Source organism: Poecilia reticulata, chromosome 16 (assembly GCF_904066995.2).
Source record: "Poecilia reticulata chromosome 16, P_reticulata-male-v2, whole genome shotgun sequence".
Taxonomy (NCBI): Eukaryota; Metazoa; Chordata; class Actinopteri; order Cyprinodontiformes; family Poeciliidae; genus Poecilia; species Poecilia reticulata.
Window position 1 is genome coordinate 34,205,277 of NC_088845.1, and position 22,954 is coordinate 34,228,230.

Sequence of the window (22,954 nt, forward strand, 5' to 3'; positions counted from 1 at the left end):
TTTGACGTGGAGGAGAGAAGTCATCTTCACTGTCACTTCTGATTTCTGTTTGGGCCCGAGTAATCAACTCCTCACCAAAGAGCAGTTTGAAGCTAAGCAACTTCAGTGGTTTCTTCCCCAGAAAATGGCAGTCACTCTTATACTGAAGCCATGAATTGGTGATTGCCAGGTCAAAAAAGTGGAAAACTGCACTCACTGTCCATTTCCGAGTGCGAGAAGCCATCCTGTAGAAACTCAACATTCTGTCAACCAAGTCCATGTCACCCATGTCGGTGTTGTACTCAGCAATTGCCAGTGGCCTTGACACCTGGACAAATCTTTTGTCTTTCTTGGACCATCTTCTGCGTGTGTCCTGAGGTTCAATGCCATAGGCAGAGGATGCCATGACAACTGGCTTGTTGTCCAACCATTTTATGACAGCAACTTCAGGAGGGCTTCGTCTGACAACCATCTCTGATTCATCTCTTCCTTTCTTTTTGAAGGTCTTATCCTCTATGATTTTACAGTCCTTTGAAATCCTGCTACTCATGAGCGTTCCAGTTCCTGTTAACCCTTTTGTCATCAGGGTATCAAGGAGGTTGGTTGTTGTAAAGAACCTGTCAAAGAACAGGTGGGTTCCTTGAGGAAGAGACTCTGCCAAATGAAGAACAGCTTGTTCTAAAATGCCATTTCCTCCTGTAATTTGGAAGGTATTCTTACATTGGTAGACTACAAAGTCCAAGACCAGACAAGTTGGTGTAGCCAAGACAAACACCTTCAATCCAGTTGGATGTGGTTTGGCTGGTATATACTGGCGCACTGGGCATCAACCAGTAAATGGAACCATTTGTTCATCAATGCACAATTTCCCTGTTCTAGGCAGACTCAAACATCCTTGCCATATTTTGGTCGAGTACAGTTGTGAAAACCAGTGACAGGCATTACATTTTGTCAAGTGTCATATTCAAAATCTTTAATGCTCATCAGGTCAGTCTGTCAGTCTTGATTTAAAGGAACTCCGTGTTTCAGCTGTTGTGCAGTTTTCTGGAAGTTTGTTACAAATTTGAGGTGCATGGAAGCTGAATGCTGCTCAAATGACTTTTTAGTCACTTTACATCTTTCTAATTATGAACAATAATGTTTCAGGAACAATGTATGTTTTTAGGCTTATTCAGCATACTTCCACCGTGCCTTATTAACGAGTTTTTAAGCAGTTTCCATATATGTGCCTATAAAAACCCTAAGCCAAGCTCAGCATAATGTCTCTTCCATCCACATCCATAGCTGGGCTGCAGGCCGTTGTTCCCACCAGATACCCCCCTTCCACCTTATGCCCCTCCCACCCCCTCTTGTTATCTCTCTGCTCTCTGCAGAGCTAATAAGCTCTGCATTTCTCAGAGGTTTTCTAAACAAATTACATTTTCTCCAGGGATCAAGCAGGAAGTGAAACTCTATCTGTTCACTAAACTCAAAAAGTAGGATGCAGCCAACCTCTCCTCTTCTTCAGATTAACTATAAAGCATTCCCCTTTTCATTCCAAAATGTAGTGAAGACAGATCCTGAATTTGAAGAAGGCAAATCTGCTTTTCTAGCAAAACAAACCAAATATTACTGAAAAGGAAAATGATACACTGAATAATAATTCTTGCACAACAAAATTCTATATTATCCCACAGGTCAAACTACGTAAAAGTACATTAGCTTACAATGGATTTTTCAAGGTTTTCAAGTTGACTGGAACAAAATGAAGGCTGCACAGTAGCGCAGTTGGTAGAGCTGTTGCCTTGCAGCAAGAAGGTTCTGGGTTTGATTCCCGGCCCCGGTCTTTCTGCATGGAGTTTGCATGTTCTCCCTGTGCATGGTGGGTTTTCTCCGGGTACTCCGGTTTCCTCCCACAGTCCAAAAACATGACTGTCAGGTTAATTGGCCTCTCCAAATTACCCCTAGGTGTGAGTGTGTGTGTGTGGTTGTTTGTCCTGTGTGTCTCTGAGTTGCCCTGTAACAGACTGGCGACCTGTCCAGGGTGTACCCTGCCTCTCGCCCGGAATGTTAGCTGGAGATGGGCACCAGCAACCCTCCTGACCCCACTGAGGGACAAGGGTGTAAAGAAAATGGATGGATGGATGGAACAAAATTAACAGTTGAAACCAAAAATCCAGCAAGAAACAATGACAATTTCTCCTGTTTCATTCAAGTACATTTGTTATTATGTACCTTGCTTATACATCTTTGCTTATTTTGCCATTTTTGATGAGTTTGTTGATAATTGTTTGCATTTCTTGCTGTAGCTCTTAGAAAACACTTCTGTGTTAAACCTGGTAGTGGAAATGCCCCATAAATTCTGACCAATTGATAGCAATTTTACTAGGGTACTTAATTATGAAATGTTGGTTGAAATTCAAACATGTTGAACCTCTTGAACAGAACACCTGTGTAGGGCACAATTTACAGATTTTCATAATTTGGCTGAAACAATTAATTTGTGTCTCTGGCAGGAAATCAATCAACCTTCATGTCTGTCCTATTAAGTCTTGTTTGTGTTCATATTTATTAGGTCGTTCATACTGAGAGCTAAATTAAAAAAGGAATCCTATATAAAAGCAGAAAATCTAATTTGCATGATTAGGAAATGCATGTTTGTTTCAGTTAAGCTCAGGAGGAAAACAGCATGCTATAAATTGGATATAGACAAAAGAATAACGGATCAGCTAAAGCTGAGAGAAATCAAACAAAACTGGTGATCAGATTCAAATCAAAACCGACACAGATTCAGAATACATGCTTCAGATTGATGTTTGTATGACGGAGGAGCCGTCACGAGCCGGGACTTAATTATGAGACCGTGTCAGCATGCGAGCACGCCCACACACACATACACAATCACTAACTTACTTTTTGTTGCAACTTAAGCTGACGCGATGGAGTTTGCATGTTCTCCCTGTGCATGGTGGGTTTTCTCCGGGTACTCTGGTTTCCTCCCACATTCCACAAACATGACTGTCAGGTTAATTGGTCTGTCTAAAATTGCCCCTACCGTAGGTGTGAGTGTGTGTGTGCATGGTTGTTTGTCCTGTGTGTCTCTGTGTTGCCCTGCGACAGACTGGCGAGCTGTCCAGGGTGACCCCCGCCTCTCGCCCGGAACGTTAGCTGGAGATGGGCACCAGCAACCCTCCCGACCCCACTAAGGGACAAGGGTGCAAGAAAATGGATGGATGGATATTTTTATTTTTTTTTACTTGAGTTAGAAGTAATTGTTTAGTTGTTTTTGCTTGCTTGTTTTTTGCTGTGGGCGGAGCCAGTGGCTTTAAAAGCAGGGCTATGTTCCACTTTGAATCAGGCTGAGGTTAGACTCCTGAGAAGTCATACTGAAGGTGATGGACTTTTGCATTTGTTTGATTTTAACCTGTCTGGGGCATCCTTTGTACATGTTCTGCACCTCTCCAAGTTGTTCACCTGAAGAAAAGCTTAATAAATTTCACTAAAGAGATCTCTGGCCCTGGGCAGTCATTTTTGTTTGTCCAAGTCATAAGAGAACCCCGTCACAGTTTGTAATTATATAAGGAAATGCACCTTTAAATAGTCAATAATAATTGACTAAAAAGGAATTGGCTTCCGGATTAAATAACATGCATTTCTCTTAAGAATACGTCATTTTAGCATTATTTACAGGTAAATGTAATCATTTTGTGACAGAGATGCAATTTTTTTGTCCAGTTTTCATAAACCTATGACCCACTAATACTGATTATGATTATAGCTGATTTCAATTTCTCTTCAAAACCTAAAATGTACAAGAATCAGAGCTAATATCATTAAAATTATATCACCCAAACTGTAATAGCTATTGAACTTGAAATATTACAAAAACACTGCACTCTTTGTGCATACCCCATATGTTGTAATTTTTAATAACTTTGTTTCCCTCTAACTTCATTCAACCTCACTAATAATGAAAACGTACATTCCTGTTCTCAGAACTGCACCCACATAAAAAATAGCGGTCAGATATCCAGATGTAAATGTAAATACTTAAAATTTATCTGTAAAGTTTTTTTTGTGCTTAATTTTTCAGACTTTTCAGTATACTCCTGTTAGTGAAATAAGTTAACTTTAAAGTAAAAAATGGTGAATGTAACAGAGAGGAATTCTGAAGAAGAAACAATCCAGGTGGAGCCAATATAACAAGCAAACCTGTCAGTCCACCTTTACCAAGAAAAAGGTTGACTGACAAAACGTCAAAGCTCTACAGTTAAACTCTAATCTCATTTTTAATAGAACACAACTGTCCAGCAGTCATAACCAACAAATTCTTGAAATAGTTATTGCAACATTTTGAGAAAACAACTTTCAGCTTTCACCAGATAGAAACGTCGGCTTCCCGCTGCTCTTCAGAGATGCAGTTAACTTCATATTAAGGGCTGACAAAGTCTGGAAAACTCATTTATTACATTTCTCTTTGACATGTTACAACTGTAGTTAAGAAAGAGCCTATTTGGATAAACCTTATCAAAACCTAGCTGTCTGTAGTGCACACACCGTGGAGTCCATGTTACTTTGGGAGCAACATGTTTGCCTTTCTTCATTCTTTAAACCAGAAAACTGAAGGCATGTTCCCTAATCATTCAACTTGAAAGTCTGCGCCTGCTGAGCCATCACCACACACTCCCCACAGAGTAATAATCAAGGCAGAGTGTGTCCACGTCTTGGCATACACCTGTTATACATGCAATCACAACATGTTGACTTTGTCCTGCAAAGGATGCGGAGCTCACAGAAAGGGTTTGAGAAGCAAGGCAGCATTAAGTAATAATAATTACGCTTAAAAACCAAGTCTTCATGGGCTGCTCTTCACTCAAGATTTCAGATTTTTGTTCATATTTTAAATCTATTGTTTTATAATTGATGTGTTTTAAGGCAACTTCTCAAGCACTCTAGAGCTACATGATGGAAAAGTCTAAAGAAATCAGCCAAGATACTGAGAAGGGAATTGTTGAGCTCCAAAACTCTAAAATCTGAAATAGGGGGATGGAGGTCAACCTGGCTTCCTCCGCCATCCCATAATGAGCAGAGGATGATGTTGAAGCCACTGTATGTCCCGAGTCGTCGGGAAAGAACACAGTCCGGAAAGATTGCATTGCAACATCAGGCAAAATGTTAAAAATGGACACAAACTTGTCTTCCAAATGACAACGACCCTCTGGAAATCAAATCACAAAATTATGTACAAAGTATCTTAAAGACAACAAACACAATGTTCTGGAGTGGCCATCAGAAAATCTTGTTCTCAATTCCATAGAACATTTGTGAGCAAAAGTGAAAAGGTCTGTGTGTGAGCAAGGAGACCAACAAACCTGACCTGCTTTCCAACCATTTCCATGAGGAAATGGTTGGAAACCTCAGAGATTTCAAGAAAGTTAAAATGATTCTCTGAGATGTTTTGGGAGTCCTAACTGAAATAAACAGGAAATGAAACGTTATGTCTTCTTTTGCTGTTTATGTAAACATCTGGCTTTAACTGTGTGCAAATCATATACATGTACTTGAGTGAATATGAAGGAGTTGCATTGCAAGCTTTGCTTTGCTTGTTGTAGCCGTACAAGATGGGACTGAGAGTCCAACAGAGGAGCATGGTGATAATTGTTCTATATTTAAATAGTTTGTTGAAGGGCAAATACAAAATGACTAATTGTGAACAAAAGAAAAAGCCTCCCAAAAGCAAAAAGCTGTGTTTCCATGGCAACACCAACATTACTGTTGACTGCTCTCTCGCCCATTGTTGATCAAACAGAAGTGACTGCTCATCGGCAGCATTCCAGATGGTGTTCTCTCTTTCCTCTTGTTCCTGTTAGGACGGTGGAAATTGTGGACCTGGCAGCAGAGTACGATCACTTCTTGTTTTTAATGCAGGGGAATACTCATCTCAAATACATCATAATTACACTAAATAGAGTCACTCTGCTACATTACGAGTTTTTATTTGCAGGTGTTGAATTGAAAGAAGATCAGTTTGGCGTTTCATTTTATTTAAGGAAGCATGGTGCAGAGCGCTCACTTTGTAAAACTAATACGGGGCAAAATAAATTATTCACCAAGGCTAAAAATATGTTTCAATGCAGGTAAGACAGGAACAGTCTTTAGTTATATGGCCATTCAGCCCTCTTCTATTGAGGTCCCCATTCAAAATAGATACAAAACTAAGTGCAACCTGGACTCGAGCGGTTCATTTTTCAGAACAATAAAAATGATCAGGTATTTATTGGGTTGTAGAGCTATTTCAACATGAACTTAAGTACAAAAGTAGAACAATATCAGACTCTACAGGTCTCAGTTAGTGTTATAAATGTGAAAGTTTATGACAGGACAATTAGGAAAAACAAAACATGGATGGTTTGTTAGGAAGAGCAGACAGGAGAAAGCGCTCTTTCCAAAAACAGAGCAGCATACTTATGGTGCATTCACACCAGCCCTCTTTATTCCACTTTAATCAAACTGGTTTGTTTGCTCAAAAAGTTCAGTTGGTTTGAGGAAGTGTTAATGCTCTATTGAATTCTGATGTGGAAAACAAAAAAGCAAATTGTGGTCCACCAACAATCCTAAGTCTGGGTTCAGTTGAAGTAAACTCTAATTACATATGTGAACGCCAAGTGGATCGGAGACCACTCCAAAATCAGGAAGCTGGCTACAGCGCAGGGTATTCTGGGTAAATACAACCAAAATAAATATGCAAGTCAAGCATCAGATGAGTGAAATCCTACAACCGCTAAAATCTGATGTCGTTCCATTTATATTTATATTTCAGTATCTTCTTCAGACAGGCAAGGGGGTAAACAGATTTTTCAAAAGGTTTGGTTCATTTGACACATTGCAGTGTGAAAGAGAACCACAGCAGCTGGAAATGGAATAAATGTTTGGGTTCCAACTAGAACCAAGTCTACTTTACTATCAGGGGTGAAAATGCCTTTACAGAGGAGCGGCAACAGCAAAGGACTAGATTAGCAGAGTTTGCCAATGACTGATGGTGTCATCCAGGAAATGATACTGTGAAATATTGCCTCTGCTACCCAGATACTGAGCAACTTAACAGCAGCCCTTCTTCAGTCTTCTTCAGATGTGTAACTATACTACTCTGTACCACAGTTTCTTCCTGCCCACAGCATCACCATCCTCAACAACTCTTTGAAGATAATAGGAAAATAAGAGGGATGACGTTTAATTTCCCTTTGGGATAAGTTAAGTATTTTTGAACTGAATACTACCTGTGAAGTTTCAAGGCATTTGTTTGGAAATGGTTCAAGACCCATCAGCGTTTCAACACATCTGAGAAGCAACAGCATAAATATGTGAAACATACTGTTTCACGTATTTGGCAAAAACCATACTGTTTCATATATTCCTGTTTAAATAAGTAAAGCATATTTTTCATTTTATGGTCATTCACTTAGCATTTCTGAAAACAAATGGCCCATAACAATAGCTGGTCATTAATAACACCAAAGCAGAAGTACACTTACAGAACTTGGGCTGGAGTGTCTGCGCAGTTTGGGCGACTCTTTCCCAGTAGACGAGCTCTTGGCGGTAATGCAGGCATTGTTTTCCGAGTGGACCCTCTTCACCTGGCTGGCAGGCTTCTCAAACGGGTCGAAGCCGCTCTGCGTGCGCTGAACTCTCACCTTCTTGTCCTCAGGGATGGTGTCCAGGGGCTTGATGACCGAGTCTGTTCCCTGGCAGCCGCGTGTGGACATCTTTGTGACACATATCTGTCAAAATGGGGACGTGGAGAAGAAGACGAAAAGCAGGGTGAGGATGAACATAATCAATGTCAATAGTAAATAGCGATTAACCTGACTGTAAGTCTGTCTTCCACATCCTGTGTGAGTCTGGGTCTGTCTCTCTGCTACCTTTCTGTTAGAATGGGAGCCTTTTATCTGCATCTCTCCTGCCTCTGAACAAAACAGCTTCAGTCAGCCGTCAGCTCTGCGGAATACGTGGCTGCCGCTGTTCCCAAACATTCACACGTCTCCGCCTTATCACTGACACACATCTACAAACCCATGGAGTACCATCACACATTAATGCTGCAGAGCTTCCAACAAGGCCATCATGATCAGGAACTCACCGTCTGCACAATCCCAACCTGTTTTAATTACAAGGCATCTTACCAGTGGCTGTTGCACGGCGGACTCTGTAAATTGGACATAAAGGACTCAGGCGGCATGACATGTTTGCCATGGCTCCCTTAAGATTAAATATTTAAGCCTGGGCTCCCCAGCAGGAACTTCTAATTACTCTAGCACACAAGCAGGAGTCATCTTGCAGCTCACTGGTTTGTTCTTTAACATCACCCAGAATCTTTTGGACAAAATGAAGAGTTTCTCAAATAAATGTTCTCACACTTAAATATGCCTGAAATCTGCATAAAAAAACAATAGGGCCACATGTACATGCAGCAAAAACTGATGAGGAGGTTCCTTCATTGCTGACTATTAGTGTGTCATAGTTGCAGGTTCTCTCATATGGGTTGAAGGCGCAACCAAATAGGAGAAAAACAAGTCCATAAGCATAGTAATCGGAGGAGAATGTGTAGTTCTCAGTTTTATCATTAAGGTCTTAATCCTGATTATTTTATTATAATGAAATTTAAAAAGATGGCATGAATATGTGGTTTTGTTTAAGACAAATGCCTATGTTTTTTTCTGGTGTCAATGGAGCTGACCAGGTGATGGCCAGAAAACTTCCTATAATCACAATGCAGAAGAGTCGAAGCAACTATTGCACTGCATATTAAGCTCTGTGGATTAATGAGGAAATTTCGTTTAGGCAAATTTGTTGGCAAAGTTAGGAGAGATTTATTTTTGCCAATACAGTGGACTCCCACGACCAGCTGAACTCAGAATACTTGAGATTCCCTCAGAAAACACTTTTACCTCCTCCATTAAACCGTTGCAACACTGCCACAGAAGCTAACATCCACTGTCTTTCTGATTTCCGGTAATGGGGGAATAGCCAATCATCTTCTAAGAAAATGAATAGGACTCCTGGATTGGCTGCTCTGCAAATGCACTGCATCTAGCTTTTCAGCTTCCTTATGTGCAGGTTCTTTAGAATATTTTCGATATGCTCAATGATAAAAAAAAAAACAATGGCAAATTTTATGCAAATAATTTGGAGTTACGTTCCACAGAAAGACCTCTGAATACAGAACCACAAATAGGCAAGTGTCCAAACTCTATATCGTTCATGTTTACTGCAAATGATGACAAATAATTATTTGAATTTGAAAAGTATTCCAAAACTATTATTGTATTTCTGCAATTATTAATTCCTGTGGCCTTAAATATGAAGTCACTTGAGCATTAGGCAGTTAGTTATGCCTGTCTGATCCCTCTGTGTTTGTGTTCCTCAACCTACAACACACATACATAAATTCTTTGTAGCTTCACAACGACGTTACAATTACTTCCATACATTTTTCACTCATTTCTATAGTCTTACCGTAATCCTAACCATTAACTGTACAAGCCTAACTCCAAACCAAACATGGACTAAATTCACACCTTAGTCCTAACCAGTGGCGCAAAAAGTGGGTATGCAGCGTATGCAATGCATAGGGGCGCAGCACCAGAGGGGGCGCCAAAACCCAGTCTGGAGGGTGCGGCCCACCAATGATGTTTTCCCATACACTTCAGCGCGCCTTACGCTCCTTCACCTCACGCACATAAGGAAAATGTAGCGAGGTTTACCCTTCAGGTTGAAGGAGCGAGTGAGCTTCGCTCCGTCAACCTGACATTCCTTGCCGGGGAGGGGGCGCCGATTTATGTTTTTGCATCCACCTAAATAATGTGTTGCGCCACTGGTCCTAACCCTAACACAAAAATAGCTCTTCTTTTTATGGGGCCTGGGTATTGGGCCCTATAAGGAGCAGTGGGTCCTCACAATGTGCTATTTGTTGAAAAGATGGGCTGTACAACATATTAAATGCAAGACCACACACACACACACACACGCACACACACACACGCACACAAGCAGACATGCACGCACACACGCGCACACACACACACACCCCCACACACACACACGCAGACATGCACGCACACACATGCACACACACACCCCCACACACACACACGCACACACGCAGACATGCACACACACACTCGCACGGCTCAAAAAAAATTATCTCCATTTCCCTAAGAATGTCTCATACGGCACAAACTATTGGACAATTGGTATTAGTGTGGCCAGAGCATATGACACAGTAGCATTTTTTAAAATGTTTTTATTATTATCATTATTATTTACTCAAATGCATAGACAATTATTGGACACAAAATTACTATCCAACAATGAAAATTAATCTGCAGTTGAATATTTTAAATACTGACATATAGTCAGTATTTACAGCCAATGAGCATGCAAATCAGAGGCAAGAGACACACAAAGAAACATGACAGGAGAACAGAACAGACTGACTCTGTCACCACAGCTCTTGTCCACATCATGCATGACCTTAGCGACAGCAGCTGTCATCTGGATCTAGCCAACAAAAGCTAATGTCTTCATTTAAGGCCTATCACACTATGAGCCATCAATACTTAATGAGAGTGTGAGAAGAAGACTCATTCCAAGAAATTCAAAACAGAGGATCACCAGAACAAAAGCTCCACGACACAAAACAACATCACTGCAGTTCCTAAAACAAATTCTGATTAAACAGAGACAAGCGTCGTTCCTGTTGGAGACTGAAACAGCCAGAAGAAAGGGTCGACTGTCTTACCACAATTTAAATATTAACCAATGACACAGCTTCAGCCTGGCAGATTCTGTTTCAAACATCCACACAGAAACTGTAAAGTCTTTCAGGAGGTGGAGGTTTAACTTTACTTACTGGCATTATGTTATTCAACTTTATTACTACTATTCTACTGAATAATAAAAGATGTGACTGTCCTCTTGCACAGTGGAATTTTCTGATTATTTTTTCGGTCCAAAATATTCTTTAATCACTTCCTGTGCACTCATTCTGAATAGTTTGCATATTGGGAACAAGGGTGTGGAAATTGGTTTTCTGCTATTTTCATAATGGATGTGATGCTTCTGTGATGACATTGCCATCTAGATTTATTTTATAACATTTTTCTTAAAAGATAAAGGAATGAACTGATCACGTGGGAATAAAAATTCTGAATTTCAATAGTGCCACCAAGTGGTCATGTAACTGTTAGCCAAATAATAAGAGACCAGGTCTCCCTTTCATGCTCTAGGACCCAGTATGTCAACTTTAGTGGATCCTTATCAGCACAGAGAGCACAGACTGAGCTTAGGTAATATTATTGACTCTGATAGGTGAATCATACTGGTGCATGTGTGATATTCACAGTGTGTGTAATAGAATGTGTAGACATCCATCCTGTGGCATCTATACTAGAGTGTTACATTTAGAGTTAAATGATGGTGAAGTGTTTACTATGACATCATGTCTTCCTAAGTCACTGAAACAAAAGGCAGATACACAGTAATGTGACCTGGGCCTAATTGAAGAAGTGCATCTATAAAACAAAAACAAGAAACATTTAATTGTTAATATTTTTCAAGTTTTCCTTTTACTCTCCAACAATAGAAAGTTTGTCTTTTACTGCAACAGTCATTGTGAAAGGCTAGTACAGTATAAACAAAGTCATGTAGTATTTACAGTTCCTGTCAAAATTGCTAAAAGTGTGATTGTGTTTGATATTTTTTGTTGAAATGGTCTACCAGTAGCTAGAACATGATCAGGCTAATGTTACTGATCCCAGTTTGCACTGTAAGGATGCTTGGAAAGCCTTGTGTGTTCGGTTTCCTAGAAAGTGTCAAAGTGTCCTCTAAAGCAGGGGTCCCCAAACTTTGTCCTGTGAGGGCCACATAACTTTTCCCTTCTCTGGTGGGGGGCCGGAGTCAGTTTATAACAGAAAAAGTGTGACGATTGCAGCAGTGCCTACATGTAAAAATATATTGTTTTCCAGAAAGCACAATCAAATAACCCTCTCTGGGTTCTTCACAGAAAAAATCCAGGAAATAGCACTATTTATGAAATAAATACTGTATTTTCCGGACTATAAGCCACAGATATCTCTGCCGCTCCAGCGATGCAGCAGAGGGGGGCGGACACCCAAAATTTGAGTCATAACAGGTCAATTGAATATCACATTTATTACGGATGAAAAAGAAAACGTTGCCAAGTTTAGATTTAACAGAACTGATTACGGTAGTTTCCGAACGGTAACTGTAACAGTAAAAGTGCTGATCCTTCGTGTTGCTACTAGCATGTGCTAAATGAAAATAGGCGCTTTCTTCTTCTTCTTTAGATTTCAACGGCAGCTTGCATCCATTATTGTTGCACTACTGCCATCTACTGGATCCTAATATCTATGCCTCAAATTCTCATAATGATCCCAGTATAATTTAAAAAAACTGAAAAATCTTCTTGTTCCCCTCAATGCTATTTAACTGATCAACAACATTCTCAAATTTCAATTCCCTATTAAAAAGGAATTCTGTTTTAATGGGAACTTTCTTCTTTTATTTCCCATGTTGACTTCCAACGATTCACTTCCTGCTAAACAGCCCCTGGTGGTTGAAGAAAAATCCACATATAAGCCGCATGGTTCAAAGCTTAGGAAAAAAGTAGCGGCTTATAGTCCGGAAAATATGGTATATGAAAAAAATCGAAATGCTCTCTGGTATTGTTCAGGGGGCCGGACCAAATGTGGAGGAGGGCCGGATCCGGCCCGCGTACCGTAGTTTGGGGACCACAGAGTTAAAACATTTTTCAACCACATAAAATGACTATGTTCCTCTTCTTTTTTATCTACAGGGTGTGTTAAAAATGATAAAAAGTCACTGCAGCAAAAATGCAAAATATCCCTTGGATTAATTTATATCATTTTTTTTCTGTCAGGCTCTTAATGAAAGTGCCTCAGAGGGGAAAGTCACATTGGGTTTGATGTCTGGCCAATGGAACTCAAGGATATGGGACACCAGGACTGAGTCCAAATTGGAAACACCAGTATTTTACAATAAAACAAATGTGGAGGTGGGCCGGATCCGGCCCGCGGGCCATAGTTTGGGGACCACTGCTCTAAAGTATCCCTTCACCTCACTCTTCCTTACCCCACTACATCTGTTGGCAAGTCAGCGTAAACCTGCTTTCTTTTTCCTACATGTGTCAGTGGATGATAATATTAGCACACACAGTAGCATTATGGTGACAGATTCAGCACAGGGACGTGTCACATCCAGAAGAGCTGCGATAGATCCAAATCCCACAGAGATGTTATGCATGGCTGCCTTTTTCAGACTCAAGTCAGCCCTAAAAAGCAATGTCAGCCACCAAGGTCAAAAAACTATTTCTTCTTTAATCTAGAATCATTGTTTTGCTCTCTCCAAAAACAAACCATACTGGTATAGAGAAAAGGACAAAATAATGTGAAAGATAAAGAAAACAAGTTTCTTTAATATTCACAGGGTCAAAATTAAATATCAGAGATGCACCAACTAAAATGTAATTGATTGATACAGATTTTGGCATTTCTTTCTGGTATGAACAGATGATTCTGAATTTGGCCAATGCAGATTAATGTTTATTTTATATTTTTTTTATTTACAGGTATTGTTAAAAACCTCTTTGGCTCACAATTTGATTTGTTGTTGATTTGATGTTGATTTAAATAATTCAATAATGAATGAATAATATACAAATAATTATTTGGATTATATATTAATATTTTTATGCATAACTTTTTTATTATTCTTGCCTAGTATATTACTTTAACAGTGTATTAACATTTTTGAGCAGCAACATCTGAAACAGGCTCAATGTGAAGTACAAAGTAAAAGAAAACACATTGTTGTAACGGAAAATTATAAATTGAAGTGACTCCGTTGCTTACTCCTTAACTAAGATAATTCATAACATTTTTTGAATTATCATTTTTAAGCATATTTGAAAAATACTGCCATTCTGACCGCCCTGCGACAGACAGGCGACCTGTCCAGGGTGACCCCGCCTCTCCCCCGGAACGTTAGCTGGAGAGGCACCAGCAACCCTCCAGACCCCACTAAGGGATGAGGGTGTAAAGAAAATGGATGGATGGATGGATGGATGGATGGATGGATGGATGGATGGATGGATGGATGGATGGATGGATGGATGGATGGATGGATGGATGGATGGATGGATGGATGGATGGATGGATGGATGGATGGATGGATGGATGGATGGATGGATGGATGGATGGATGCTATTCTGACCCTCACCCCTCACCAGCTGGTGGTGGTAATGCACACCAAAGGTTTGCCAGTAAACTCAAGAAGACGACTTTGCATCAAAGGATTTCACAGAGCTGATATAGCGAGCAGGAAGTTGCATCATGGCCACTCTCTGTGCCGCCACAGGTTCAAAGAAATGGTGCTGGCTGAGCAACTCACTTCTATAGAGTTCCCTACAAAAAGTGTAGGAAATGTAGGAAGTGGTACGCTCAACTATGAAAAGTCAAACGTTTCTCCAAAGTATTGCTCACCATGGCGCAAACCTGCTGACCAATGCAATATTGATTCACAGAGTTTTCAGAATCTATATTATATTGGAAGAAAATTAATTGCAACGCAATTGATTAATTGATATTGTTGCCCACCCCAAAGGATTACAGAACAAAAACTATCCATATGGCAGCATGTGGATAAAGTGAGGAATCTCAGTTTCCACCGTCAACAAGAAAACTAAACTCCACCAAGGATGCAATTATCCCACATTGATTACCTATAAAGTACAACCTCTTTAATCTCTAATATCCCCCACCATCACCACCATTAACAACATATGCATTTACAATCAGCAAGGAACTATATTGTTTTCCTATTTACAATTCATTTTGTACTGTTGCACTGACCCCACGGCCCCACAGGGATCATTTAAATTCATCTTATCTTATAGCTGTCATGCAATAATGGAAAATGTGGGCAGTAACACGGCAGGCAGACCCAGGCTAATTCAACTATCTCTAGAGGAGTAGTTACTGATGGCATTAGCTTGAATGATGACAAGGACCATGGAGGCCATAAAAGACCAATCAGCCATAAAGCCTACTTGTGTGCCGTGTTAACTCAGGACTATCAGCAATGTTAAGTCGGCCATGTTGTGAGCGTGAATGCATTTCCACTACACTGAGACAAAGCAGAGATATCTGCTTGCCTGGTCTCATCATTCCAGCCTCAAGACGATAGTGAGACGATACACCAGAAGAGAGAGCGGAAAAAAACACCTCATCCTCCTTCCATTCACACAGTCTGCTGAGCACAGGCCTTTGTTTCATTGTTGAGTGGCAGATAGAACACTGCATGAGTGCATGTTTGGGACTTTATATGTTGCATCTGTTACAGTGATAAACACGGCAGGATTTGCCTTTGTCAGGGCCTTCTGAGAGAAACCTGAGTAACAGATGACAGAACCGCAGGAAACAGTCAAATAACGACATGAGGAACTCATTGAAGGTTAGACTGGCATATCAATGTAGTGAAATGTAAGTAACAGTCAAATCTAGTTTATCTTGAACCATCTGAATGTGCAAAGCAAGGGGTCAGATGACACACAGCCAGCCACCATGTATATTTTATATTCTGATTTGTTAAACGTAGATTGCTCAGGTCTGGACTCCCACCGCTGCTCTTTCATTGTAGCACCTTCACACCGTATCAGTGTGTGCTGTCAAATAACAAGCCTGCATTACAAAAGTCAGATGAGCAACAGCAAAGTCAAGTGTTTAGAGCTGCAAGTTCCACTGGGTCAGCTGATTCTCATTTGTGGCTTACTCAGAGAAAGAGCAGCTTGACCAGTTATTCTGCCTATGAACCATACAAACAGAGACACTGGATGACGTTGCAACCATCTGAACAGGCTAAGGTCTACAAATGGATAAAGATCTGCACTCGTGATGTGGTCTTCAACCTAACGTGACATAAAGCATAGTAAGTCCATATAAAAGAATAAAACAAATGGATAACATGGAAGAAATTACTTATTTTGGTCAGCTCTGCATAAAGAAACTGTCTGCAAATGAACATAAAAAGTAGATGAAATTATTGCAGCAGAAAGTTTTTGAAAGTTTTTTCTCGTTGCTCAGTTCTCAACTGCAGCCCAAATCTCTAAACATATTTTCTTCCATCCATACTCAGTCAGGACTATTCAAATGACAAAATCTGCCAATGATCCATATGTTCTTGGCTTGTCTCAACACATGTCTGCATCATTGTCAGAGTGCCTCTCCAATCTGAGCTGTAATATATTCTGGAAGTGTTTTCTTGTAAAATACTGGTGTTTCCAATTTGGACTCAGTCCTGGTGTCCCATATCCTTGAGTTCCATTGGCCAGACATCAAACCCAATGTGACTTTCCCCTCTGAGGCACTTTCATTAAGAGCCTGGCAGAAAAGAAATGATATAAATTAATCCAAGGGATATTTTGCATTTTTGCTGCAGTGACTTTTTATCATTTTTAACACACCCTGTAGATAAAAAAGAAGAGGAACATAGTCATTTTATGTGGTTGAAAAATGTTTTAACTCTGTGGTCCCCAAACTACGGTACGCGGGCCGGATCCGGCCCTCCTCCACATTTGGTCCGGCCCCCTGAACAATACCAGAGAGCATTTCGATTTTTTTCATATACCGTATTTTCCGGACTATAAGCCGCTACTTTTTTCCTAAGCTTTGAACCATGTGGCTTATATGTGGATTTTTCTTCAACCACCAGGGGCTGTTTAGCAGGAAGTGAATCGTTGGAAGTCAACATGGGAAATAAAAGAAGAAAGTGCCCATTAAAACAGAATTCCTTTTTAATAGGGAATTGAAATTTGAGAATGTTGTTGATCAGTTAAATAGCATTGAGGGGAAAAAGAAGATTTTTCAGTTTTTTTAAATAATACTGGGATCATTATGAGAATTTGAGGCATAGATATTAGGATCCAGTAGATGGCAGTAGTGCAACAATAATGGATGCAAGCTGCCGTTGAAATCTAAAGAAGAAGAAGAAAGCGCCTATTTTCATTTAGCACATGCTAGTAGCAACACGAAGGATCAGCACTTTTACTGTTACAGTTACCGTTCGGAAACTACCGTAATCGAACACACAAGGCTTTCCAAGCATCCTTACAGTGCAAACTGGGATCAGTAACATTAGCCTGATCATGTTCTAGCTACTGGTAAACCATTTCAACAAAAAATATCAAACACAATCACACTTTTGGCAATTTTGACAGGAACTGTAAATACTACATGTACTAGCCTTTCACAATGACTGTTGCAGTAAAAGACAAACTTTCCATTGTTGGAGAGTAAAAGGAAAACTTGAAAAACATTAGCAATTATATGTTTCTTGTTTTTGTTTTATAGATGCACTTCTTCAATTAGGCTTTCTGGAAAACAATAAATTTTTACATGTAGGCACTGCTGCAATCGTCACACTTCTTCTGTTATAAACTGACTCCCGCCCCCCACCAGAGAAGGGAAATGTTATGTGGCCCTCACAGGACAAAGTTTGGGGACTCCTGTTTTAACTGGTGAACCAGATGAAATCACTATGGTAACAATTTGCTCGTCTAAATTTTAACAAGATTTGACAGCATTGGGACAAGTGGGAAAAAGCAAAAAAAAAAAAAAAGATAGAAAGAGAAAGAAAGAAAGAAAGAAAGAAAGAAAGAAAGAAAGAAAGAAAGAAAGAAAGAAAGAAAGAAAGAAAGACAACAAATGGTACTGGACACAGTAAAATTACTAACCTTTAACACTGACATAATTAGAATCCACTTATAGAAACACCATGACAAGAAGTGTCCGTTGTTGGTTGTTCTAGTGGCATTCTGAAGGCCTCAAAGTCATGTGTTGGACTTCAGTCTAGTTCTGGTACAGCAACCTTGTCAGAGTCATTTTCTGTTTAGAACACTTAAAACCCTAAAACAACCTTCCATCTTTCTTTCTTTTAGGGTTGCATTGGGATGGTGCCCATCTCCATTGGGTAGGAGTTAGGACAGTTCATCACAGGGCAACACAGAGACTGTGTCATTCCCACACACCCCTGCATGAGGGCAGCTTAGAGTAAATCCAGTAAACGTCCAGTAGATCAAATGGTCATGTTTTTGGACTTAGAGGAAGCTCAGGCAGTTCAACCACTGGCCAATTGTGCAGTCCAAGAATCAACCTACTTTAGTAGGTATGTACAATGTATCAACACTAACATTGCTTTATGATGATATTAATAGTTATTTAACATGTCAGTAACGGTCCCATGAATAAAAACGGGCCGATATACATCTGATATTCATTTTCATGTTGTTGTTGTTTGCATCTGGAGAGGAGGAAGAATGAGGTTGGTCATGTGACAGTGATAGTGAAGCAGCATAGGATTGTGGGAAGCTTAATTGAAGCAGAGAAGTCAACGGTTGTGGTTGTTTTGTTCAAGGTGTAGATAGGTATAGAACTTATAGATAGGGGTGAGCAATTTGGACTTTTTTATCACAACATTTTTATATTAATATGTCATTTTATCAGCATCACCTATAAACATTTAATGTTTCTGTCTCCCATCAAACTGCTGGTCAAACTGTTGTTATGACGGTTATAAATTCAGCCCAGGGTAAAGCATCTCTCTCTGTGTGTCAGGTTTTTGTTAATGTTGTCTTGATTGCTAAACCATCAAGTAAATTTTATTTTTTTTGTAAAAGGAGCATAAACATATCATTAAAATAAACCAATAAAAAGTGCAAGTCTGACAAAAAAAACATCTTGAGATTTCTATGGTGCCTATCTCTGTCAGTCAACAAACATCAGTTGGGATACCAGCCCATTACAGGGTCAACACAGAGATCAACAAGCATTCATACATGCGCCAATGTCTGTGTCCACTTGTGTCACCAAATACACACCGCATGGATGTTCTGGGACTGTGGCAGGAAAGCAGGACACTCAGGAAGCTACCCAGGAGAAGCCAGGACCTATTCTGCCTTGAGGAATGGTTGATTCTAACACCACTGCAAATCTGTGTTTGCAGTTTTAAACTAAAGGCAATCTTTTTGCATCCTGAAGCTGAAAGGGTGCAAACTAACCCAGCAGATTTTAGGTAGCATTCTTTGTGTTTGCATTGCTTTTTCATAAATTGCAAATTGAACCCACAAGAGTTTTAGTAAAAAAACGTACTCTGCAGGTGGTTTACACAGGCCAGATCCAAACAGCTGCTTCTGTTCGACTCATGAAGTTTTCTGACATCCAGCAAAACGTCCTGGAAGGGCGAGGTGTTTGTGATGGGCTTTCCAGCACCCAATTAACATCAGGCTGTTAATTAGGATGGTGGAGAACAGAAAGCTCAGACATAAATGACTGATTTGGCTGACTTCCCGGGGAGGACACAGTCATGATTGATCACAGTACGGCTCCTTACCTCATCGTCCTGCCCTGCCCCTTACTTGTCTCCTCAACAACAGCATCAACCCTGGTTCATCCTCAAACACTGACAAATAAGGCGGTGAAGCGTAAAGCAGGACAGCAGTAGTCAAATCAAAGTACTGTCTCTAGAAATGCAGATGTGCTGCTGGCATTTTGTTCCCATCTACCTGTTAAGATGAATGATGCCCTATAGATTCAGATCAGTCTCTAAATATCATTAAACCAGAGAAGGACTTCAACTGGTTCTCAAAATGAAAACCTGATTTGACACCATGTCTGTTTGAAACTCAGAAGAAAAACACACTCATAGGACACCATGCCAGTGTGCCAGTTTTGCTGTTCCTGTGAATCTCAGTCCTCTGAAGTTGTTTATGCTGCTGCCGAAGACATATCAGTCGTCCTACAGAGCACCTCTAAGGCCTGTTCTAAACTGCAAGCATAAGAGTTTATGATTTTCTTCCAGCCATTCGTTGACAAACTACATATTTGTGAAGAGTACAACTCCTCACAAATAATCTGAGATTACATTATTTTGTCATCTCAAACAAAATAATTTCTGAGATGACCTGCAGCTCCACAGCTCCTCCAGAGTCACCATGAGCCTTCTGGCTCCTTCTCTGATTAATGCTGTCCTTGCCCAGCCTGTCAGTTTAGGTGGACCTCCGTGTCTTGGTAGGTCTGCAGTTGGTCCATATGCTCTCCATGTTCATATGATGGACTAAACAAAGCTCTAGGATATTGTTCTAGAACCTAACCATGCTTTAAACGTATCCACAGGTTTCTCCCTGCTCTGTCTGCTGGGTTCCAAAAAATTAGACAATATCTTAACACTTTTTTGCTTAGTAACTGGAAAAAATAACAATTTCCCCCAATAATTTGAATAAGACTGTTGCTCTGTTGGAGCACAATCAAAACCAAATCCAATTAGCAGCTGAAGCACAATAATCATAGTAGGGCATGGAGCCCTGGTGTAGGTATTCAGATGATCACATTGTAGTGTGTGCGATACATTTAAATAGAATTTCCCATCTGAACGACAGTCCACCTGAGATTAGTCTAACAAAAGCTGTTTAACTGCGTATAGATTTCAGGTCTAATTGGGTGTTCATGGTGAACTCATTATCACAAGTACCTCTTATGTAAACACCTTTAGTCAGTAGCCACTTGATATGAATCACACCAATGACTGTCTCTGGGGAGTTGCATCTGATTAAAGCCACTGTATCCGCTACTATTCTCCCGCCGTCATGGCGTTGTGTACAATAGATCGAGTAAGGTGGAGGAAGTTGCCATCTTTTTTCCCAGTTAATCTGATGTAGGATGCTCTATTTTGCAACTACATGGATCGCAGTTAAGTCAAACTGTTTTTGACTTTAATATGTCTGGACATATCTAATTGTTTCATTGTCTACAGCTGCAAAAGGCAAAGCTTAACTTGAGTAAAGTGTGTGTGCTGTGTACAAATAGTGTGAGAATAAAGGAAGATTATTTAGGCTAATTCCATACAGAAGAGATTTTTTTTCCGAAAACAGGTTGTCAGTTTCAAAAATCCCACCTCCCGCGAGTCTGTTTCCAGAAATGATTTTGTCCACACAGAAACACCTAGAATGGCTTAAAACCCTTAAAACCCTACTCTCTCTCTTTGCTGTTCCTAATCAGATTAGGTTCCTAATCAGACAAGGAACCTGTCTGATTTTTCTTAAAAAAAAAAAAAAACTCTGGGTCTTCTAAACCAGTTCTTAAGCCATTTTTGTGGGGACACAAACAACTGTAAAAACATTCCTGGTTTTGAACAAGAAAAACAAAAAATCCCATGTGAACACTTCATCACTGTTACAGTAACATCTATTGCTTGAAGAGGTCTGGTTCTAAGGCTCCAAAACTCCATAAACAGAACAAGAAATATATTTTACCTTCTGCAAACATTGTTGCTGGTGGCCATGTTGTTTACTTGCAAGTTGTCACAACCTGGGGGGTCAGGTTGCCAGACTGAGACAAATTCAGGTTGTCTTTTCTTGATAAAAGAAAAGTTTTTTGTTGGTTTGGGTGGATTTTATTTACAGCATTTTAAGAAACACACTGATTATCAGTAACAGAGTTCTGGTTTCTTCCAGCCTGGTTTACGGGGACCTGAAACCATGCAACACTAAGATTTAAACACTGAAATGTTATCAATGTACAGAGAGAAAGAACAGCGGCAGCACTGCAGTGTTTTGTAGGTTTGCACTTCTCAGTTGGGGCCGAGACAGAACAAATTACTGGATTTCAGCCATGGATATTTTTCTTAGAAGTGTTGATGGTTCTGTATGACCGGTTGGTGACCGGGCATTGCACATTGCAGCATCAATGTGGGCTGCTCACAAGAAAATTACAAGGGTGCATTTTTTGATGCAGGTCTCACACTGGGAAACATGTTGCCTTTAAAACTATTAGAGCTACTTTAAGCACATAATTGCTGCTAACAGATAATAGCATAGAAAGGTTTTCATCCTGAGAGACATGCTTTCTGCCTCTAAAAACAAAGGCAGTTCTTTTTTTTACATTTCCAACATGCATGTGCCTGTAGTTACGCTACTTTGAGGTCAACTGGATAATAGCACTAAGCTGTCAACCAGTATGAAGGTTGTTGCTTTGAGCTTTCTGATCCAAGTGACAGCATCTGCTTTTCTTGTATGAATGGTTGACACACTGGAAACAGTAAGAAAGAGTTGCGGAGTCGTATTTCATTAATAATTCCATTGCCTCAGTGCTTGTCTGGATGTCTTTTCTGTCCTCTAAGCCTCCAGCTGATGTGGACACCCTGAACCTTGGTGTCCTGTAGGTTTCCTCTTGTCATCCCAAGCTTGTTCAGGATTGGGAAAAGCAGCAAAATGGTTTCTTTCAGACAACAACTTCTTACCCACTGCCTATTTTATTTTCCTGAATCTGACTGCTTTATAATAACATAAAATTTTGAACCCTATGTTGCTGGACTGAACTATGCTGACATTGTTGCTTCATAACAAGTAACTAGTGTGGTTAAAAACTCTAGGCCTTCAACTCTGGAGCGGTTTTCATGGATAGTGTGTATGCTCTCCCCATGCATGAGTTTTCTTTGGGTATATCATTTCACCACTACAAAATGATTTACAAGGAAAAGCATTAAAAAGTGAAAGCCATTCTTCCCTAGACTGGACATCCCAGCCCAGGACTATCCCATAGTCAGACAGTCAAATGATCAAACAAATGAGAGCATCTCATACATGTCTACATGTCAGACTCTATGGGGTCACTCAGTATGTTGAGGCCTTGAAACATACTGAGTTTCTAGGTCAGTATGCGTTGCTCATACAGAGCAAAGCATGTGTGGATGGTTTGCGTTGGCTGAAAGAGAGAGCCTCATCTATCTAGAGAACGAGGCAGAACAATTTAGGTTTACAAAGTTGCAACCCAATGAACCACAAGAGTCCTAAGGAGAGACCAAAGGAGATGTTTGAGAAAACCAAACAGTATGTCCACAAATAAATTCT

General features: G+C 40.1%; 1 protein-coding gene across 4 annotated transcripts in view; it reads right to left on the bottom strand.

Moving 5' to 3' along the window:
- Nucleotides 1-22,954, bottom strand: part of cdk14 (cyclin dependent kinase 14) — a 173,594-nt gene that overhangs the window by 115,414 nt on the left and 35,226 nt on the right. For 3 of the 4 annotated variants that reach the window (XM_008411053.3, XM_008411054.3, XM_008411056.3), the window contains one exon: nt 7,491-7,736. In XM_008411053.3, coding sequence (XP_008409275.1) covers nt 7,491-7,736 — 246 coding nt within the window. Of the gene's footprint in view, nt 1-7,490; nt 7,737-7,877; nt 7,902-22,954 lie in introns of those variants that run through there. The other variant, XM_017305273.2, reaches the window with a different exon arrangement.